Consider the following 22316-nt stretch of genomic DNA (forward strand, 5'->3'; position numbering starts at 1 on the left):
CCAGATGGTTCTGCTCCCAGTGAAAATGCTCTCACTTTCCTCCCTATGTATTACATTTTTTTTAATGTTAGTTTTAATTGAAAACAAGCTGTTCTCAACAAAAAGTATGACCTGTGCACATCAGGAAATAAAGACGTGCAAATGATTCAATTCAATATATTCTGAGAGCATTCCTATATGGTTCACTAAAAATACACAGTTATGAAATTAAACAATAATCTCAGCTTAACTGATTTGCTTGGGAACGAATACAAAACTAAAATAAACCAAACATAACCTGTTAGATATCACCTATCACCCGTGTTTAACCTTCACTGAGAGGCGAGGATCAGGAAGGGGTACCATGGGCTCTGATCACCCGGTCAGCTGACAGAGGGTGAGGGAAGCTGTCTGTTATGCTAACAGGACCTGACAGCTATGAAAAAATGTAATTATTTTTGCAAACAGGCTCTCAATAAACCAGCCAGATATTCATTTTCGTTCAGACTATGCCATTACATTTTTACCTTAGAAAAACAACTAAAAAATGCATTTGGTGACAGAAAAATCATGTTCCAAAACTGTACTTACAGTTTGAGGGCACTTTCGCAGTGGTGGAGGAAACAGCTGATGTGATTTTATTCCAAATGCATTCTGGGAAACCTGCCAACCCCATGTCCACTGGATCAATCCATTTTCCAAAATCAGTCTGCCAGAGTAACCAGATGTTAGCAACTGTTGACAAGCTGCAATGATTGTTTATTTTATTTCATGGGGTGCACTGAAGCACAAGAACCAGGAAATAATAAATTAAATAGTGAAATAAATAGTTTTGTGTAAAGACTAATACGTTTTAAGTTTTTAAAACAATATTTTGAGGCAATTATTTAATTATATATTTTCATTTTAATTAATCAAAAACACATTTATATAATTAATAGATTTATTTATACATTTATATATAATTAATGATTAATTGCCAATTTTAATTATTTAAAACATGTCAGATTAATTATTTACTGACATTTTATATTATTTTGTTTTAGCATTCTTAAGACTCAGTTCTAGAAAACTGAGTGAAAGTTTAAAAAGTTTTATGAATGATAGTCAGTCAGTGGAGGTTTAGGTCAACTCAAATGCAATGAGCCGAAGGTACTCTTTCCATCTCTGTCCATATAAAACATGAAAAATATTTTCAGGTTCATTTTAAAACATAACACCTCTGTGGGGCATAATGTGCTGAGAGGAAGAAACTTTGATCATTCATAAATGAAATACATTTGCAACCCACCAAACTACTATAAGCATAGATGGAAGGTAAAGTTTTTTTATGGTGCTGGTGTTGTCTGTATACAATTCATGTTTTCTGCTTCAGTATCTGTTGCAACAACTGTTGTACTCCTGTATTTGGATTTCAGGAAACATGCATGGATGGATCATCTCTTCAAGTAAGACTTTTCTTAGGCAGCGTTCACTATTGTAAACCACAGCCAATCAAATTGCAGGACATTGCCTCTGTGTGTGGGAAGAGGGAAGGGTGGATAAAAATGCTTTGCAGTCCCAGACATCTGGTCACCCTACAGCAATGAACAGCATATTGTTTAAAACCCGATTCATCTGAGCCCAATCTTGCATTCATAAAAAAATCAAAACAGATCTTATATATTAAACATTTTTTAAAACCAGGCAGGGAAAGGAACTTATATTAAAAGAATGCCAGATTTTTATGCCTTCCTTTTTAAAATTTTTTTTATTGCAAATATATTACTTTGAATAAAAAACTGGGTTCATTCAAAGTGCAGAAGAGGTGGGGGGCCTCCAATCTGGCCCACTACATGCTTTGGAATATATGAAGGACATAGATTTTGAACTGTTAAGTGTATTTTCACAAGTTTTACAGCTTTTCCTATGAATGTAGAATTACCCCATTACCACTGTCCTTCATATTACACCACAGTAATTAAGTAATAGATAAACAGCTAAATCATTTTAAATGACATTTTTTTCCACTATTGACTAAAGAAATGGGTTTTTTACACCGGGTCAATGGTAAAAATGAATGAATTAATAAAACATTTCTGTGAATTAATGATTTTTTTTTTTTAACTGAAATTTTCACCAGTCGCTGCCTGGTTTTTCCATTTCAAAGCTCTTTGTCTGGAGCTGCACTGGATCCCAGTAAACAAATAAAAATGATTACTGTGGCTTTATGAGAGCAGCAGACACATCTCATAAAAATTAAGCTGAAGTTGTCTTGGAGGAGAGGGAGGGAGGGATGGATGGAGGGAGGGAGGGAGATGATGTTTCTTCAGACAGGCTCTCTAAAAGACGTGCTTTCCTCATTGTGTCTCACTCCTCCGACTGCAGAGTCACCAGCGAGTACTTGCCGAGATGAACTGGGGCAAATAACTCAGCCTCGGAATAAATAAAGTGCAATCCATCTTTCCTTAAAAGACACTTGACATTCAGTCTAACAGCAAAACAGCCCGCTAACTCAGCCCGGGCGAGCTGGAAAAATCTAATAAACTTTGTGCTTTGGCAGAATGAAGGGAATTGGTAACTGATGGAGCAATAGGAAATAATTTGTCTTTAAAAATACATCTCACCGTGTCTTGGTTTGTCTTTGTCTCCTTTTCTCACTCAGCTCAAGAGAGTCCATTCTGGTGATATGAAACAAAATTTTGGGGGGGAAAGCTCAGGTACAGTGGATGATATCAAAAAACTAATAAAGGGAGCCAGTAGAGGGAGGCAAGATGATATTAGAAGAAGTATTAGGAAGACATCTGATATTTCATGACAAATACAAACTGCTTAATTAATTTTGTGCTGTTTCACACCTTTTAGCTTGTGTGTTTATGGTGAAATGTGATTTTTAATACATATTTGCTGATGTAGAAATGTTTAATCTGGTTGATTGGAGGGACTTTGATGAATGAGGTCAAGACATTTGTTCTATTCGTTACCTATTGGTTCACCTCATCCTCATTCGCATCACCTGTTTTCTTAACCTAGCTTCAGCAGCTCTTCTCATATCTTCATGGTTTGGCTCCTCAGCTTTATCCCTCTGTATGTGGTACAGCTCTGCATATCAAAATCAGTACCAGTATACCTCTTCTCCAGTCCTCAGGCATTCTCTCACTTTCCAAGACTGTGTTAAACAATCTGGTCAAAAAGTCCACTGCCCACCTCCTACACGTCTCCATACCTCCACAGGTATGCCACCAGGACCAACTGCTTTTCCAGTCTTCGAACTTTTCATAGCTGCCCTCAGCTCCTCCTTATAACCCCCTGAGCTTTTTGATTCACCAATGTTCCTCCATCCATCCCCTTCTCTTTCTCATTTTCTTCAGAGAGCATAACACAGAGCAATTATATTATTGTTAATAATAATAATAATAATAATAAGTAGTATTATTGCAGAGCAATGTAACTCATGGGCCTAATTTAAATGTACTAGCTGTGGTCAAAGGAGCTTGCAAAGAAAAGCGTCTGGACTTCTTTAATTAAGTTGCTTGAACTGTGGACACACTTTTCCAGCTAATTAAATACTAAAAAAATAACAACAAATTATTATTATTCCTCGGCATTATAGCTGTAGTAGGTTATTTGATTGGTCACAATTGTAACGAGTGCGCAGGCTCGGAATCTGCGCTGGCGCTGATTTGTTGATGACGGAAGATGACGAAGGCACGTCCGCAGCCTAGCAGCAGAAAAGACGGCGTAAACAAAGCAGACTGCTAGGAATCGGCTAACGCTAAGTAGCGAATATTTCAGTAGTAAAATACTCAGTATTTATGCGCTTGGTTACAAACGAGCACATTTTATTGGTGAGTAGGGCTCAGATGTAAGTGGTAAACGACTCACGTATTTGCGGACACTACAAACTAAACGATACTACAAATACCGTTATTGCTAACTACATTAGCTTTGGCTAGCCTCGTTTAACGGGATGTTCAGCTTCTGGAAAATAATGTCTTCCAGCCTAATATTTATCGAAAACACACGGTAACGACTAAATTATTCACCGACGTAAGTTGGGTGAGGCATTTAAAAGCTAAACGTTTACACTTTGATGGGTTAGTTCGCCATGTAGCTAGTTTAGGTTAAGAGTCGATGAGCAGGGCTGGATAGTGGAGTGTCGCTGCCCACCTGGACCACCACTCAGTCATTCGGACCCGGACTGCGATGTTTAGCCTGATGGCGAATTGTTGCAACTGGCTAAAACGCTGGCAGGAGCCTGCAAGGTAAGTTAGGTCACGATATGATGCCCCAAAATCAGTGCTTCACACTCCGAAATCACGGACAGCTTCAACCTGTTGAGGTGCTTCGAAAAGTGGAGCTGCTCGTTGTTATACATTCAGTTCGTTTTTCAGTGAAACAGTAAATGAGATACTATCACCGACACATCACACGCCATAAACCTTTTAATAAAGCTGAGACAGTTCTGTATTTGCAGTTTTGTTAGTTTATGACATAATCCATTAAAGTTAGCTTAAAAAAAAATCCCCTCTAGCTTTTTATTTCTTGCAGAAGAAATGGCCTTTTTTATTTTTTAAAGGCCATTAGATCTTTTATCTTGTGATACTGAAGATGCAGTTTTTCTTCTAATAAATAAGTAACATAAAACAACTTTTAAAGTTAAAATAAACCAAAGAATTCATACAGTGTGGATTTCAGGCTTTGTTTTATAGTGTTATAGCATTTCTACCTAAGTATTACATATTTATTTTTTCTATCAACGTGTTACTCTATATCAGAAGATCACACCACATCATTTATTTTATTACCATGTAACATTTTTGTTTTATTATTGTAGTTCCTCATTTAACCTCCTATATCTATATATGTATGTATGTATGTATGTATGTATTAGGGGTGCAACGATACACAAAATTCACGGTTCGGTTCGATACTTTGGTGTCACGGTTCGATATTTTTTCGATACAAAAAAATTTTCATGCATTTTTAATTTGTCATTTATTAAAATTATAAATATATATTTTAACTCAAAAGTACAGTTTTTAAATTTAACCCTAACCCTTGTGCGTGTTTTTTATTTTGACAGTGAATGTGCACCTGCGGACCACTTATGTGCACCCCTGGTTATTTAGCTCATCATATCGCAGCCACAAATTATTTTGTCCATGAAACCATAAAGCTGCACTTTCTTTTTGCCTTCTAGTCTGATTTGTCATAACTTTTCCGTTTTGCGGTAAGCTTTTCTTTGGCTGTCATTTCTTCACCCTGACCTGTCTTATTTGGCTCAGCAGAACTGAAATATATATCCTGCTGCTTTTACACACACACACATAACGGTCAGCGATTCTCTGCGCAATCAACCTATCACATGTTTAAGCTTGCTGCGGGAGATTTCACTTGTCATGTTTGCGTAGTAAGCTAACGATTAATAAGACAATGTCGGAGGAATTGGTGCACAAATTATCATCACTCACCAATCAGTACTGTCGCTCTCTATACACAGTTCACGCGATTGCAAAGTGAATGCAAAAAAAACAAGCGCAAATTCAAACGCGATTTCAATATGTCACATATTGACAGTGGCTCACCGATGCCAATGACATAATTACCCAGCTACATTTCTGAAAGAATGCAAAAGCATTGACATATATTTTTCCTTCCTACAATAGCCGGACGGGCAGGGCAGAGATAGATTTTGGTAGCCCGACTGAAAAAAATCGCTGGCCCCGGGACGTTGGGCTAGCGATATTGCGAGCCCTGTATCTGATTGAGGAATCACTCATCTTTGGAAAAGAGAGTTTATTACAGAGAAATGGCTCTTTCCAAAATAAAAGCTATACTATCCGCTTCTTCTGGGCTATATTCTCAGCAGCATATTAAACATATCAGGTCCCCATAAGGAGGATCATGTGCTAACGGCTGTCTAAATGACTCGGCTAAAGTTTGTAGCATGCATGCTTGTTGTTTTTGTCTTTGCACTAGGATGATGTCGGCGTAAATGTGCAGTCATATTCGTTGTGTTCCCACTAGTGCTTTCAGGTTAACCTCGTTAAGATGACCTTAACGCCACAACACGCTAGGGCTGCTCGATTATGGCAAAAATGATAATCACGATTATTTTCACTGAAATTGAGATCACGATTATTTGACGATATTTATTTAACCCTTTAAGACCTACTATAGAACCAAGTCCACCAGAGCTTATATTATTTTTTTTACATGCTGTAGTGCCATTTGTGGGAGCATTTCAAGTTGCTATACATCAATACAACTGTTATAGCCCATATTTTAATAATATGTATGCATTAAGTCCATAGTAATTACATAAATTGCAAAAAAGTGCAATAAACTACAAAAAAAATTTAAAATCGCTTTTGTTTTGTTTACATATATTTCTACTTGGAGAAATTTAAGAGGTTTATCCCTCAAAACTTTAAATACAATAAAGTTGCAAAAAATAGTTTCCCACCACAGGAAATTTATTTTGAGTGTCTTCATAGTTTTATTTTGGAGATACAGCAATTTTTATATACTGCAGGAAAAACAAAAAACAATCCTATGATGCAAATTTGCAAAGAAAACAGCATGTGCATCATTTCACTGTGGGAAGTGTTACGAACAGCTGATAGGAACGGCAAAGCGTGTTTCTGGAATATTATGTTTTTGTTCCTGCAAGCGCTTTTTATGCAATTTTTGCAAAGCTATATGTGGAACGAAACCGTGACCGAGGACAAGCTGATGGCATAAGATGTAAGTACAACTCCTCCGGTTTCATATGCAAAACAAATTATTGCGCTAGCTTACACGGTTCAGGTTCTACAGGGATTTAAAAATAGTTACGCAAAATGGAGCGTGCTGCTCTGACCGGCTTTAAAGGGTTAACAATGACTTTTAAAAAATAATATAAAATAGTGTGCAACACCACTGAAGTTTTTTTTTTTTTTTTAAAACTCTTTTCAACCAGCGGCAGTCACTCTCCTCTCCAAATAACTTCTGCTTAGCTTTCCGAGCTTCCCTCGGGTCCTCTTAATCAGCGGTCTCCAACCTTTTTTGCGCCACGGACCGGTTTATGCCCGACAATATTTTCACGGACCGGCCTTTAAGGTGTCGCGGATAAATGAGGGAGGGGCTAATAATCGGCTCAGTCATTTTTAATGATCGTTGAAAGCCCAGATCGTAATCGTGATTAAAATTCGATTAATTGAGCAGCCCTACAACATGGCAAATCTCCGTTAACGAGCTACCCCTGATAGCCCCGTGCATGGGGCTAGACGGCCAACATGTTAACGAGCTAACTGCGCTAACACACTAGCTCCCACCCATGTAATTGAGCATTGCGTGGCACATCCAACATACTGTTTTACTTTAGTCCATGACGCGCTTACCTTCAGGGTCATATGTCACATGAAAACCAAAATAATTCCAAACGCCAGATCTGAATGAGGGTGGGGGAGGTTCAATTTGCCATGTTGCAAGGAGAGCTTAACTTCTGTCTGGCTAGCTTGCCCTGCGCTCTTCCTTCTGACGATGCTGTCTGTGTGGAGCGCTCAGTGGATCTGCGCTCGACAGTGCAGCCTAGGCGGAGTAGTCGAACGCAGATTCACTGAGTGCTCCACACAGACAGCATCGTCAGAAGGAAAGTTGATAAAATAAATTGCAAATGTTGTATTGTTCGATACATATGCGTACCGAACCGAAAGCACTGTATCGAACGGTTCAATATCGATACGAATATCGTTGCACCCCTAATATGTATGTATATATGTGTGTGTTTATATATATATGTGTGTGTGTGTGTGTGTATATGTGTGTGTGTGTGTGTGTGTGTGTGTGTGTATATATGTGTGTGTGTGTGTGTGTGTGTGTTAGGGCTGGGCGATATATCGAGTTTTTTAAAAATATCGATATATTTTCATACGAGATATAAGATGTGACAATATCGTTTATATCGATATAGTCTATGTTACGTTATAATTATACTTGTGGAGCCGCAGGTTTGCCTCTCTTTCGTCCACTTTTGTCTCTACGCAGCGTTACTCTGCCTCGCCTCTCCTTCACTGAACACAACTCCGCCTCCCCCATAGCTTCACCTGCAGGCAATGACAAGATGAAAGCGGAAAATCTCCGTTAGCGAGTTACCGCGGATGGCCCCGTGCGTGGGGCTGGACGGCGTCAACGTGTTAGCGAGCTAACCGCGCTAACGAGCTAACCGCGCTAACCGCGCTAACGACATGCAGCCCGGAGGAGCTGCACGGCCTAAAATCCTTTCATTTTCTCAAAACTCGACAGTGCGCCTTATGTATGAATTCTGGTTGTGCTTACTGACCACGAACCGATTTTATGTGGTACACAGCGCTCAGCAATCTGTCAAAAAATGTTTTAATATGACTTTGCTAAGCTACGGAGCTGCACGGCTTGATGTCGGAGGATTACGGCTACCGGGGAGGAGCCTCGCGGAGTGATACGTACTGTGTGTGTATAAGGACCACAAACGGCACCTGTTCAGAGACGTGGTGCAGCTGTGAAATCTGTCTCTTTGTTATTATGCTCAGCGTCTATTAGTTTACATTTTGACTGCACAATTGTGAGCTTTTTGTTATGCACAAAAACAACATTTTCTTTTATTTATGGACCATGATTATTTAATAAATGCTGATAATTTATTTTTGAGTAATTTCTTCATGTACATCTATGCTGTATGTAAATAAAAGTGCCCGTGTGACATCTGGGACACAGTGTGACTAAGAACTCTCTTTTTGTTCTTAACTTATGGCTTTAAAAAAAAAATCGAGATATATATCTTATATCGCCATCCAGCTAAAAAATATCGAGATATGAATTTTGGGTCATATCGCCCAGCCCTAGTGTGTGTGTGTGTGTATATGTGTGTGTGTGTGTGTGTGTATATGTGTGTGTGTGTGTGTATATATATGTATGTATATATATATATATATATATATATATATATATATATATATATATATATAATATGAGACAGATAAATATGAAGGCATGCCGGCTCGGACGTCGCCCGGATCAACAAGGTCCGCGTCAGGTGTTGAGGAACCAGGGCACCCTGACGAAAAGTGGGCTACTGGAACAAGAAGGCATCGGTGGGCAAGAGACGAAAACAGGGCGTTGTTGGAATGCTACTATGCAAGTAACCCCGGCGGAAGGGGCTACATGAATAGGATGACGGACCTATGGATTCTTCGATACCCAACATCCACAATGACGGCGAAACAACTAGTAGCTCAGTGTTCCAACATTCGAAAGAAGGGACTGCTCTTACAGCTAGAGATTGACGAGGTACAACACAAATGCTACGGCAAGGAGGACCCGACCCCCACCCGAGATTGGGTACATAGCCCCAAGTGCGCTAACAAGCTGATCTACAATACGGCAGCAGTGATCAGTGAGATGCTTGGCTACAAGTTGAACAGCCACAAGGGGCAGTACCCTCCATGGAGAAGGAGGCTAGAGGGCAAGATCAAAGTAGCACGGAGGGAGGTTAGCCAACTAACGGAGTTGCAGAAAGGTGCGACAAAGAAGGTGCATAAGAAATACAGCAAGCTGTCCATACCTGAGGCCTTGGAAACTGCCAAGCAAAGACTCACAGCCTTGGCCAGCCGCTTGAGGAGGTACACCAGAGAAAAAGGTGTACTCTCAGTGGCAAGGGAACAATAATAAGAGAACAGCACCACCAAGGCTGGAGATGGAGCAATACTGGAAGAGCATATGGGAGAAGGACGCAACCCATAACGGCAATGCTCAGTGGCTAGTGGATCTGAGGGCAGACCACAGCGACCTCCCTGAACAGGGTCCAGTAACCATCACAGTGGCAGATATCCAAGAAAGGGTCTCCAGTATGAAGAGTTGGACAGCACCAGGGCCCGACATGGTTCACGCCTACTGGCTAAAGAAGCTGACTGCACTCCACGAGCGTCTGGCAGCACAAATGAACCAGCTGCTAGTTAACGAGAGACACCCGGAATGGCTAACCGAAGGTCGGACGGTCCTGATCCCCAAGGACCCCAAGAAGGGACCGGTCCCCTCCAACTACCGACCAATAACCTGCCTCAGTACTACATGGAAGCTCCTGTCAGGCATCATATCGGCTAAGATGAACAGGAACATGGGTCAATACATGAGCGGGACACAGAAAGGGATTGGCAAGAATACCAGAGGCGCAAAACACCAGCTGCTGGTAGACAGAACAATCAGCCGAGACTGCAAGACCAGACTGACCAACCTGTGCACTGCCTGGATTGATTACAAGAAGGCCTATGACTCAATGCCCCACAGCTGGATACTGGAATGCCTAGAATTGTACAAGATCAATGGGACCCTAAGATACTGCGCAGGACCCTCAAGCTCCCAGGCCTCTGGTAGAGGACCCGAGCTTGAAGGATAAACCGCCCGCAGGGGCGTGCTGGGTGTTTTTTATATATATATATATATATATATATATATATATATTAGGGGTGCAACGATATTCGTATCGATATTGAACCGTTCGATACAGTGCTTTCGGTTCGGTACGCATATGTATCAAACAATACAACATTTGTAATTTATTTTATCAATTTTCCTTCTGACGATGCTGTCTGTGTTGAGCGCTCAGTGAATCTGTGTTCGACTACTCCGCCTAGGCTGCACTGTCGAGCGCAGATCCACTGAGCGCTCAACACAGACAGCATAGTCAGAAGGAAGAGCGCAGGGCAAGCTAGCGAGACAGAAGTTAAGCTCTACTTGCAACAGGCAAATTGAACCTCATTCAGATCTGGCGTTTGGAATTATTTTGGTTTTCATGTGACGTATGACCCTGAAGGTAAGCGAGTCATGGACTAAAGTAAAACAGTATGTTGGATGTGCCATGCAATGCTCAATTACATTGGTGTGAACTAGTGTGTTAGCGCAGTTAGCTCGTTAACGTGTTGGCCGTCTAGCCCCATGCACGGAGCGATCGGCGGTAGCTCGTTAACGGAGATTTGCCGTGTTGTGGCGTTAAGGTCATTTCAACGAGATTAACTTGAAAGCACTAGTGGGAACACAACGAATATGACTGCACATTTACGCCGACATCATCCTAGTGCAAAGACAAGTGGAAGCAGACAAAAAAAAGCAAGCATGCTACTAACTTTAGCCGAGTCATTTAGACAGCTGTTAGCACATGATTGTCCTTATGCTGCTGAGAATATAGCCCAGAAGAAGCGGATAGTATAGCTTTTATTTTGGAAAGAGACATTTCTCTGTAATAAACTCTCTTTTCCAAAGATGAGTGATTCCTCAATCAGATACAGGGCTTGCAATATCGCTAGCCCGACGTCCTGGAGCTAGCGATTTTTTTCAGTCGGGCTACCAAAATCTATCTCTGCCCTGCCCGTCGGGCTATTGTAGGAAAAATATATGTCAATGCTTTTGCATTCTTTCAGAAATGTAGCTGGGTAATTATGTCATTGGCATCGGTGAGCCACTGTCAATATGTGACATATTGAAGTCGCGTTTGAATTTGCGCTTGTTTTTTTGCTTTCACTTTGCAATCGTGCGAACTGTGTATAGAGAGCGACAGCACTGATCTGTGAGTGATGATAATTTGTGCACCAATTCCTCTGACATCGTCTTATTAATCGTTAGCTTACTATGCAAACATGACAAGTGAAATCTCCCGCAGCAAGCTTAAACATGTGAGAGGTTGATCGCGCAGAGAATCGCTGAGCTTATGTGAGTGAGCGTGTAAAAGCATTTCAGTTCTGCTGAGCCAAATAAGACAGGTCAGGGTGAAGAAGTGACAGCCAAAGAAAAGCTTACCACAAAACGGAGAAGTTATGACAAATCAGACTATAAGGCAAAAAGAAAGTGCAGCTTTATGGTTTCATGGACAAAAGAATTTCTGTGGCTGCGATATGATGAGCTAAATAACCAGGGGTGCACATAAGTGGTCCGCAGGTGCGCATTCGCTGTCAAAATAAAAAAACACGCACAAGGGTTAGGGTTAAATTTAAAAACTGTACTTTTGAGTTAAAATATATATTTATAATTTTAATAAATGACAAATTAAAAATGCATGAACATTTTTTTGTATCGAAAAAATATCGAACCGTGACACCAAAGTATCGAACCGAACCGAACCGTGAATTTTGTGTATCGTTGCACCCCTAATATATATATATATATATATATATATATATATATATATATATATATATATATATATATATATATATATATATTTTTTTTTTTTCTTGGTTTTTAGCGGTATTAGTAATATTTTGTTGTATTTATCCGCGACATCTTAAAGACCGGTCCGTGGCCCAAAAAAGGTTGGGGACCGCTGCTGTAGAGCCATGTAAATAAACACTGTACAATGCGGCTCTCTCTGTTAGTTATGAAGCAGCATCATACGTTTTTCCATACAAGATGATAAGAGGGGAAAAAATCAAGAGGTTTCAACATGATTGTAAAAGCAAGTATATAAACAATGTCACCTTAATAAAGAGAAGACAGAAATGTGTTTTGTACAGTGATCTGATGGCTAGTGAAAGAGATTTGTTCTGTGCTGTTTGTGTTAGCTGTTCGTTTTTTTTAAGCCATGAGGCTTTTTGTGGACCCTTTAGACTACTTCAGACCCACAGTACAAAGCAGCAAGACCAGCAAAATGTAATTGACAGTGCTTAACTCACGTGGTACGTGTGAAGGATCTCATCCTTTGGACTTAATCAGAAATCCTCACCTAATCCCGCAGCCAGGTGGTTCAGCAGGGCTCTTCAGTTTGACCTGTCACCATGAGGTATTCACAGCAGCCAGGACTGATGGCTGTGGGTTAGCGGACAGCAGGGAGACAGTGCCTCACCCTTTGTTTCTGCTTTTGGGAGGTTTATGCCGAGAGCCTACCCTGATGAAGGCCGGTTGGCTCCAGAAGACGGTTAGATGGATAGTGCAGTTGATGTATTTTCGGCGAAAGTGTCAAAGTTAAGTATGCAGCTAGGAAATGAAGAACAGGTCCTGTGTAAGTCTACAATTGAGCTTTATTATCATGTCAGCTTGCTCCGTTTCAGTGTGTGTTTCCTCAGTTTAATATTTTCGCCTGTTTCTTCCCACTTATTTATTTATGTATGCTGGGAGCTTTGATGTAAACCTCAAGATTTGGGTTATGATTACAGCATAAGCGTCCAGTGTAAGTGAAGTGCCGCGTCTCTCATTGTTTTCCTTCCTTCAGTTGAAGCTAAGTGTCGTCACAGTGTGATTATGACCCTTTTTAAGCAAGTGTAGCTAATTTTGGTGCAAATCTTGCATTGCTTTCAGAAAAGTTTTTTTATGCTTGCATATGAAAATTTTCCACCAAGACTGTCAGAGCTCCAGATTAGCCTCCCAGCTGGCCACCCAGGTGTGCGCACAGCTGCACAGATGACTGATTGTGCATCTGTTTCTTTGTTTGCCAGTGTTCATTTAAGGCATGTTTTTTAAATATTCACAATGGCCACTGCTGCTGACTGCAGCTCTCTAATGGAAATAAAAAGAGGATTAAAAAACAAGACTGTGATCATTTTATTCTGCTGTTAATTTGAAGTATGCAAATTTACAAGTTCTACAGTCGACCAGGTGTTAATAAAACAATTACAGGTATTAATTGGAGTCAATCCGCAGCAATGTTGTCATGCGTTATTTGTGTCAGTTCACAATGTGACTGTTGTTGACTCACTGTCTGATTGCGTTCAGATTATAAAGTGGCTTATCTGTGGCCCCAATTGAGTCATGAGAGCTAATGCCATGCAGCCTCTTTTGCTCACAGACTCCATCCAGGCTCTGTGCAATGTGGTAGACCCGTTTGTGTGCACCTATATTTATGTTTTCCCGTTTCCTATCTTATAGGAAGGTGACTCTGGTGATGGTGGGATTGGATAATGCAGGGAAGACTGCCACGGTGCGGGGAATTCAGGGAGGTGAGAATCCAGTTTGCAGAATCATGTTTTATTGACCTCGTTGCGGATGCGTGACCTCTACCTGCTCGTGTTTTCAGACAATCCGCGGGACGTCGCTCCCACAGTGGGCTTTTCCAAAGTCGACCTGAAGCAGGGCAAGTTCGAAGTGACCATCTTTGACCTGGGGGGCGGGAAAAGAATCCGGGGAATCTGGAAAAATTACTACTCGGAATCGCACGGTGTGGTGTTTGTGGTCGATTCCAGCGACGTCCAGCGGATCCAGGAGACGCGAGAGACCATGGCTGAGGTCCTTCAGCACCCACGCATCGCTGGCAAGCCTGTGCTAGTGTGAGTTCTCTGAATAAATAACATCATTAGCTTTTGAGTAGAATTTACTTTGAGATTGCCTATGCACATGAGGGAAAACAGAACGACCAGCAAAGTGCAGAGGGTAAGCTGAAATAGATGGAGATAATAGAGAAATTGCCCAGATTTGAAGCCTCAGCCCTCGCTTCAATTTTGTTGAATGCGGGGTGCACTGCAGGTTGATTCCTGCAGGCATCTGTTTAATCAGTAATCAGGACACAACATGCTGGCTGCAGAGATGAGAGTTAAGTGTGTTTCCAGGTATGCAGAGTGCTTTAATGAGCAAGTCACAATCAGAACAGATTTCCATAAGATTTCCAGACATTGTAATTATGCACCTTGCAAAAAATTGAGTCTGATAAGTGTCCTTGGAACTACCTTACCTTTCTCTTTAATGACTGGGTGAGTTGGATTGCTTCAGGAAATGTAGTGAAAATATTAAGCTGTTTATATACCAGCCAATGGCCCATTCAAAGGGAGGTTAACTGAGGTTTGTTCGCAGCCACAATTTATGGGTATTCCTTAAATGCATCACACTGTGTGAATTAGCAAGTTGCTAATTGGCAAGTTACTGAATTACCTGTGTATAAACGAGGATACACTCTGTGTGTGTGTGTCTAGAGTTTTGGAGGACTGTTCATCCAAACAACATGATTTAGGCCTTTTGCTGGAAATCAAAGACAAAATTATATAATGTGGATTAAAAAAAACACAGACTATAGCGAGTCATCCATCTACCTTTATGAGAGTTTCAGACCATCAGATTTTGAAAAAAATGGGAACTTTTTGCTGAGCTCTCTATTATTTTGTTTTTCTCTGTCCTCTTGTTGGTTAAACTTTTCTTGCACACAGAGTGGAGCAGGTAGCACTATGCCTTGGTACTTGCAGGCCAAATATGAGAAGACCTCAAACTTGGCACTGCACTTATTTGGGTCCCCAGCTATACTGATGAACTGTTATGGAGCTAGGTGGAAACAAAACTAATGGACGGTGGAATGAACAGAGATCTGTTGATGGCCATAACCAACACGTCTTGTTTTTTCCTTTCTGTTTTCAGACTTGCAAACAAACAAGACCAGGAGGGAGCACTGGCTGAAGCTGACATCATTGAGAACCTGTCCTTAGAGAAGCTTGTTAATGAGAACAAGTGTCTCTGTCAGATTGTAAGTGTTTGTGAACTGAATTTATAGACAGAAAGTATGGCTTTGAGTTTTTTTTTTAAAACAGTGAAGATGACCTGTTAATCTAGTGGGTGCAAAGCTACATTTGCATCGGTTAAAAGTTTGTGCTGTTTTGGAGGTGATGTTAATGTTTTAACCTCAATGTACATTTCTTCTACAGGAACCATGCTCAGCCGTTTTAGGCTATGGGAAAAAGGTTGACAAGTCCATCAAGAAGGGCCTGAACTGGCTGCTCAGCAACATTGCCAAAGACTATGAAGCCATCACCGAGCGAGTGCAGAAGGACACGGCTGAGCAGCGCGCTCTGGAGGAGCAAGACAAGAAAGAGAGGGCAGAGAGAGTACGGCGGATACGAGAGGAGAGGTGAGGACGCAGCAGAAGTCAGTGTGGCAAACAAAATGTGGAAGAGGTTAAACTATAAAGTGGAAAAGTCTAAGACAGAAATTTTTTGAAGCATAACAGGAGGGAGGAGATGGTCAGAAATGTTGAGTAAAGCTCTGGGAGCAGTAGAAATGTTAAAAGGCCAAAGGTTACAAAAGTGTCTGCAAAGAGATATTTATCCCTAAATAAATTATTGCCTCTATTAGAAAAGGGCAACCTTGCTGCCAGTGACTGAACTACGAGCTAGAACAAATGCACATTTTAATCAAATGTGATCTTAGATCAATTTTTTATAAATGTGACACCGCTACCAAGGAGGAGCGTATCATTAAGCAGAAAGGTTAACATCTTATCTGTCCGCAGAGAGCGACAGGAGCGGGAGGAGGCAGAGCGAGAGGGAAGGCCCATCCAAGAAGATGAGCCCGATGATGAGTACATTCAGAGCCCCTTTCAGCCAATAGAGAGCATGATTTCTGAAGTGAGTCGTGTGTACACTCTGGGGCTGATAGTTTATTACTCTGGTTTATGTTGTTGAGACTCTAAAGTTAGAGTGCTTCAGAGAGCCCTTTACTTTCATGTTTTCTTCAGAACGAGGATAAAGAAAAGGAAAGGAAGAGGCAAAAAGAGCTGCAGGAGGGAAGGGGTAACAGCCCCAGGGCAGCCACTGATCAAGAGGAGGAGGAGGAGGAGAAGGAGCAGGGCGACATGAGACAAACACTAGAGAACAACACTCCAGGTGAGTTTCAGGACGCCCGGATCTCCCAAGCTCGGAAATTGAGTTGTTAGAACAAATTCAGTCGAAAGTTTCAGTTGAGGAAAAGTTGATTGGATGAAACGACTTTAGTTAAGTCTTCTGGCAAAGCATTCGAAAGTCTTCTAAAAGTAAGCAGAGTGCGAAACAGTTTTTATGAATACAAAAATGATCTGCCTTGATGTGCAGGGCAGAGGGGGTGTTTGAAGAGCTTTCGCTGGCAGCGTTGTTGTTCAGCTTTGCAACGAGTGAGCTTCTTTTCACTTTGAAAGTGAACTATTGAACAAGATGTTTTAAAATTTAAGAGAGAGATGCAGTCAAATTAAGCCATCTTTTTGATAATCATCTTCTTATTATGATCTAAGCTCAGAGTGCTCATAGATAAAAGGTGATTTAACTTTAAGTAGATGCATTAGAGGATGAAATGATGGCTTTGGGCATTAATTTTAACTTGCTTAGGCCCACTGTTGAAAGCTGAAAGCTGTTATAGTTAAGCTCGTGTTGAACATCTGGATTCTCCACTTGCAACACATCTCTGTTCATTCAGCCACGACAGGTGAGCAGAGCAAGAAGAAGACGAGCAAGCTGCACCTGAAGAGGAAGCACAGGGTGGACCCGCTGAGGATAGAGGACGGACCAACGGAGAGCCTCACCCCTCCTCCGCCTCCAGGTCAGTCTGTACTTCATCACATTGAGCTGCTGTTACATGCAGCTTCTCCACTGCTACCCCTCACCCTGTTGTGCAGAACTGGCTGATTGTACTAATTGGCTCAGTGAGGAAAAACGTCTGTTATGTTTCACTTCCTATTCAAGACTTTTATTGCGAAGGAACTACAGGAAATACGATATGTTTGATGGATTTGGCAGAACTTATTTTACCCATTAGCCGTACAAGGCTGGTGGGGTATTGTATTCACACTGCCATGTGGGCAGGCAGTGTGGACACCCAGGTTAACTCGAGAACAATCTGACATAGGATTTTCAAATTTATACCATAAATTTTTCCACAGTCAATAAAAATTATTTTGCACAATAAACTATGGACACTGTCACACCGACACTAACCCAAAAACAAACAAACAAAATGTCCAACAACATAATTTATTTTACTCGACAATGTGATGGAAAAAGACTTCCAACGCACAATTACAGGCACGTAATAGATGTGAACTGAGCTCAGCATGAGTCCTGGACAAACCCGCAAATATGTTCCTATATATATGAGATGTCAGAATTTTACTGCAATTCAAGAAATGGTTAATAATACAAAAATAATTACAGACAAAGACATAGGACAAGACCTAAACAAGGGCAATGGGAGCCCCGTTAATAACAAACAAAAGCGGAAGAAGGCCTTGAATGACCAAGACTGACAACAGGACCTGCTGGTTACTCTCAAATGAAATCATTATTAACAAACAAAACTGCAGAAATAAGCAGCATGCATATAAAGCCTGTTGCTTTATATTTAAGAGGTATTATAGGAAGATATTTAATACATTTTGATAGGCTGCTTTATAGCTCTAGATCACACAAATACATTGTGGTCCTGTGAGTTTTTGTTGTTTGTGTGCAACATTCGATCTTAAGGAGTGAGATAATCCGCTAGTTATGGCTTTCTTTTTCAGGATCCTTCACTGTTCTCCTCATCCCTCTCTTCTTTATTTTGTTTCTTTAGTGGGATGGGCCACGCCCAAAGTCTCTAGGCTGCCGAAGCTAGAGCCACTCGGGGACACGGGACATTCTGGTAAAGCTGTTTGTGCCGTCAGTGTTAACCGCTGTTTACGTGCATGCATTAACCACCCACCATCTGCAGTTTGTCACTAACTTGGTCTTACTCATTCACTAACTGCAGCACCTGATCAGTGTTTTCTCTACACAGTAGTGATTAAAGCTACATGGAAATAGTAGTTTTGCATGTGTTTTCCTTTTTCTTTTTTTTTCTTTTTAAGGAGGAAGCCTGGTGTTTGTCTCACAGTGTTGGCGGTAGATTTCTAAGTTGCAGTGGAAACCCTGAACTCTGCCTTGAGACGTGCGCTGACTGTTAATTAGCATCTCAACCCCACGTTGTTGTCTTTATTTTTCTCTCCCTCCTGCATCTCTCCAGGCATGTGTTTGCATGTGTTTGTGTGGATCTTTCACGGGTGCAGACATCTAAAATCAACTCAAAGACTTGTCTGTGTATTCATCTGTATTCATTTTCCTCCAGTCTGTGCAGCATCTTTCACGGTTGCTTCCATTGAGTGCTTACTTTTTTAAAAAGAAATTTGTATTTCAGGTCTCCGTGGGCGTTGCGTACTAACACAACCAAACCTTTTCTCCTTCCCTCCACAGAGTTTTACAAGAAACCTCTCCCGCCGGTCGCCAACAGGCCGAGGCCTAACGGCGATGCTCACGACATCATTTCTTAAACCCCCTTTTAGCGATTGAGGTTGACCAATCACGACTGTATTCTCCTTTCCTTTTTGTCTCAAGAGAGCGGCGTGTAGACAACCAAGCAAATAAAAGCTTGACTGCTGTGGATGCCGGAGCCGGGGACCTCTGAAAGGGCGATGGACACTAAACAGAGTTGCGACAGGAAGTCCTGCTCAGAAGCTGTAATTTGACCTCACAAATTCATTGTGAAACCCACCTGAACTGTGCATAAGACTCTGTCTTCACAAGCAAAAGCACAACTTGGTGTTGAACTCTCTCCAGCTCGTAGACTTTATATCCTTCTAATAATATCAGTGTTAGTTCGGACTTCTGTGTCAAACTCTGATGCTTTTAATCGACAGCTCCCTTTAAATATGTCTGAATAATTTATTTGTATACATGCCGCCATTAAAATAACCACACCATTTATTTTTGCACTTCTGGGTTTTTAGTGTAAAACACCATGTGGCTCAGGCACCTGAGTAATGATTTAAAAAAGAAAAAAAAAGAAAAAGAAAAAAGGTATCGGTCTTAAGTGGCTTCTTACAGGTGAGTGCTTTAAATTGGACCTTTTGTGAAGTCGGAAACATTTCCAGCTTTTTTTTTTTTTTTTACAGCACTGATGTGTAAAGAGGGCGAGTCACAGCTGGCAAGTGGATTTTGTGGAAGTCACTTTTTTTTTTTTTTTTTTTTTTTTTTAAGGACTATGTTGACTTTTGATGTAAAACACAAAGAAAAGGAAAACACTAATTTAAAAACTCTTTAACTGGATACATTTATAAAGGAACTTTTTATCTACTGTTTTAAAACATGAACATTTACATGTCTACAGAGCTTTTAACACATTCTGCTGTTTACACTGTGTGTCAGTTTTTTGTTTTTTTGTTTTTTTTTTTTTTAAAGTGATATTTCTCTCAAGACAGACTCGCTGCCTTTTCAGGTGGCCCTCGAGGTGTGAGCTGGTGCTGTTGGTGTCCCATCTGTTGTGGCGCGGCTGTCTGCTGCGCCCATTTTTGCTTTGAAAAAACCCCCCACTAAAATTGCATCTCGACGAGCATAATCACAAATCTGAAGCTTTGAACACTCCACTGCCCCAGTTAAGTTTGTTTTGTGTGCTGGAGGAGTTTGCAGTAGGGATGATAAGGGAAGAAGAACATACTTCTACAGCAGCACCTGGAACAGCCAGTATTGGGTCAGAACACATGAGAATATGTGCACCAGAAGTAATAAAAGAAGTATCACTTTAAAAAAAAAAAATCCCTGCAATGTTGTATTTCAGATCTGTAGTACCATGCTCACTCTCTTTTAATGTGCTAGATGTTTTAAAAAAATAAAGATATTTTTTCTATCCAGATTGAATTTTATAATGGCAAAATAAAAGATGTTTTAAATATATTACTGAGTGACTGCAGTATTTCTCCATGAGTATTTGCACTTGTCAGGGAAATGAGTTGCCTGTTGCTGTGGAGTGTTTGTTGTTTTATTTTTAGCTTAACATTAAGAGCAGTGCATTTGACATCCAGCTCCTGCTTAGCATAAACTTCTGTCTCTCAGGCAATGCCGATAATGGCTATTATTGCCATTTTGCAGTCAGGTTTTCCCTCGTGAGGCTTGTATTTGAAGCTTCACTGTATAATACTCTGGTCTATCTGCTGTGTAGCCCTCAAACTGCCGCAATAAATAAAGAACCACAAATAAGCAAAAGATCTAGTTAGAAATAAAACTTAGATCGTCCTGTCTGATGGTACTTAATGGTACTTGATATTTAATCAAAGTTCATCATCTGATCACACTTTGACACGTCTCTAAGAACACCCTGAGGATATAAATATGGAAACATAATTATAGTATTTTATATATATATATGTATATATATATATATATATATATTTATGTTACATGAATAATGAACTCATTGGCCACTTAGGTATTATTAGGCATTAGGCACAGAACAAAGGGATGGACATGGTTAACAACAATACTTCTGTGGGCTGTGGTGTTTAAATGTTACTTGCTTTGTACCAGGGGGCACAGATTGCAAAGAAAATGTTCCTCACATCATTACACCACCAGCATGTTCTTTACGCACCATCTGAATATGGCAGCAACTCAACCAACTCTTCAGAATTCTTGAGACTCTCATTGTCTTCCATTGTTCAACTTTTGTAAACCCCTCAAAACTTTAGCCTCAGTTTCTTTCTTTCTTTTTTTTTTTTTTTGTTACAATAGTGACACTAAGTGTGGACTTCTGCATTCAGAGATGCTCTTCTGTATACCGTGGATGAGGTGGATCTTGTTTTTTTTGTTTTTGTTTTTTTTAGTAACTATAGCCTTCCTGTCAGCTTGACCTCTTTCATAGATATTTTCTGTATATTTTCTCTTTTTCGCACCATTCTCTCTCGAGTATGGAAGCTTGTTTCCACCACTGAAAATGATTTTTTGCCATCCATCCAGTCAAAATTTCACCAACTCAAACTTACCCCCCAAAAAGTGAAATTTCAAGTTAGTGAGCTGAATTTTTTTTCTCTTTATTAGCCAGATAGTGAAGAGCATGCAGGAAAGCAGGGAGAGAGAGTGGGGAAAGGCATGCCTCAAAGGAACCCGGGCTGCTGTATTTAAGTTTGCCGCTTATGATTTCCCTGTGAGCTAGATTGCTGCCAAGTAAGTTGAAATTTTGACTTATGGATGGATAAAAAAGTTTTTTTCTGCAGCGGAAACAAGTAAACCCTACAGATGGTTGTTGTGTAATCAGATAATCGATGTCCGCATGCCTAAATGGACTGAGCTGTTGCCATGTGATTGTCTCATTAGATACTGTGATAGTGGGCAGTTAAACAGGTATACTTATAGGAGTTGTTGTTCTACTTGTGGTTTCTACTTTTCTATTAAAGCAACAAGTGAAAAACAGTGTTTTAAAAGAGATATCACAGGAACAACTGGGCGTGACTGATACAATCAGCAGCAAACTGCTGTGGTTTTAGTACACCTACATGGTCTAAAACATGAACAACGTTCGTACTGAAGAGTTGCTGTTCTGTGGCTTTTATACTGATATCTCCATCATGGAGCAGTGACAGATAAACAGAAGTGAAACAATGTTTTGAATGAGCAGGTCCATTAAACAGCTCTTCGCAGAGAACAAAAGACAAAAATAATTTGAAGGGTGAGATGAAAACAAGTAAGCACAATGTTGAGACATTTGATAAATTGGCTCCTTTGTTTGACAAAACACTGTAAGATTCATGTGTTTGGGCTTCGAGAGCAAACTGAACTGAATGAACCCACCGCAGCTCTAAAACACACAGAGCCTGGATGCAGCGTCTCTTCTCGTTCCCATCTCGT

At 40.6% G+C, this 22316-nt stretch overlaps 1 protein-coding gene across 2 annotated transcripts; it reads left to right on the forward strand.

Annotated features, from left to right (window-relative positions):
- The first annotated feature begins 3660 nt into the window (after positions 1 to 3660).
- arl13b (ADP-ribosylation factor-like 13b) lies at positions 3661 to 19885 on the forward strand. 2 transcript variants are annotated; one of them, XM_085398695.1, is made up of 10 exons: positions 3661 to 4223; positions 13831 to 13901; positions 13979 to 14228; positions 15304 to 15409; positions 15588 to 15790; positions 16172 to 16286; positions 16397 to 16544; positions 17107 to 17229; positions 18238 to 18306; positions 18894 to 19885. In XM_085398695.1, exons 1-10 carry the CDS (start codon positions 4165 to 4167, stop codon positions 18968 to 18970), a joined length of 1221 nt encoding a protein of 406 aa, XP_085254821.1. In that variant the 5' UTR covers positions 3661 to 4164; the 3' UTR covers positions 18971 to 19885. The 2 variants fall into 2 exon arrangements, with proteins under 2 accessions (XP_085254821.1, XP_085254822.1); XM_085398696.1 differs by having other exon boundaries at positions 19035 to 19885.
- Positions 19886 to 22316: the final 2431 nt, after the last annotated feature.

This window comes from Rhamphochromis longiceps, linkage group LG23, assembly GCF_057381845.1.
Source record: "Rhamphochromis longiceps isolate RC_006_pf linkage group LG23, R_longiceps_female_GT1.1, whole genome shotgun sequence".
Taxonomy (NCBI): domain Eukaryota; kingdom Metazoa; phylum Chordata; class Actinopteri; order Cichliformes; family Cichlidae; genus Rhamphochromis; species Rhamphochromis longiceps.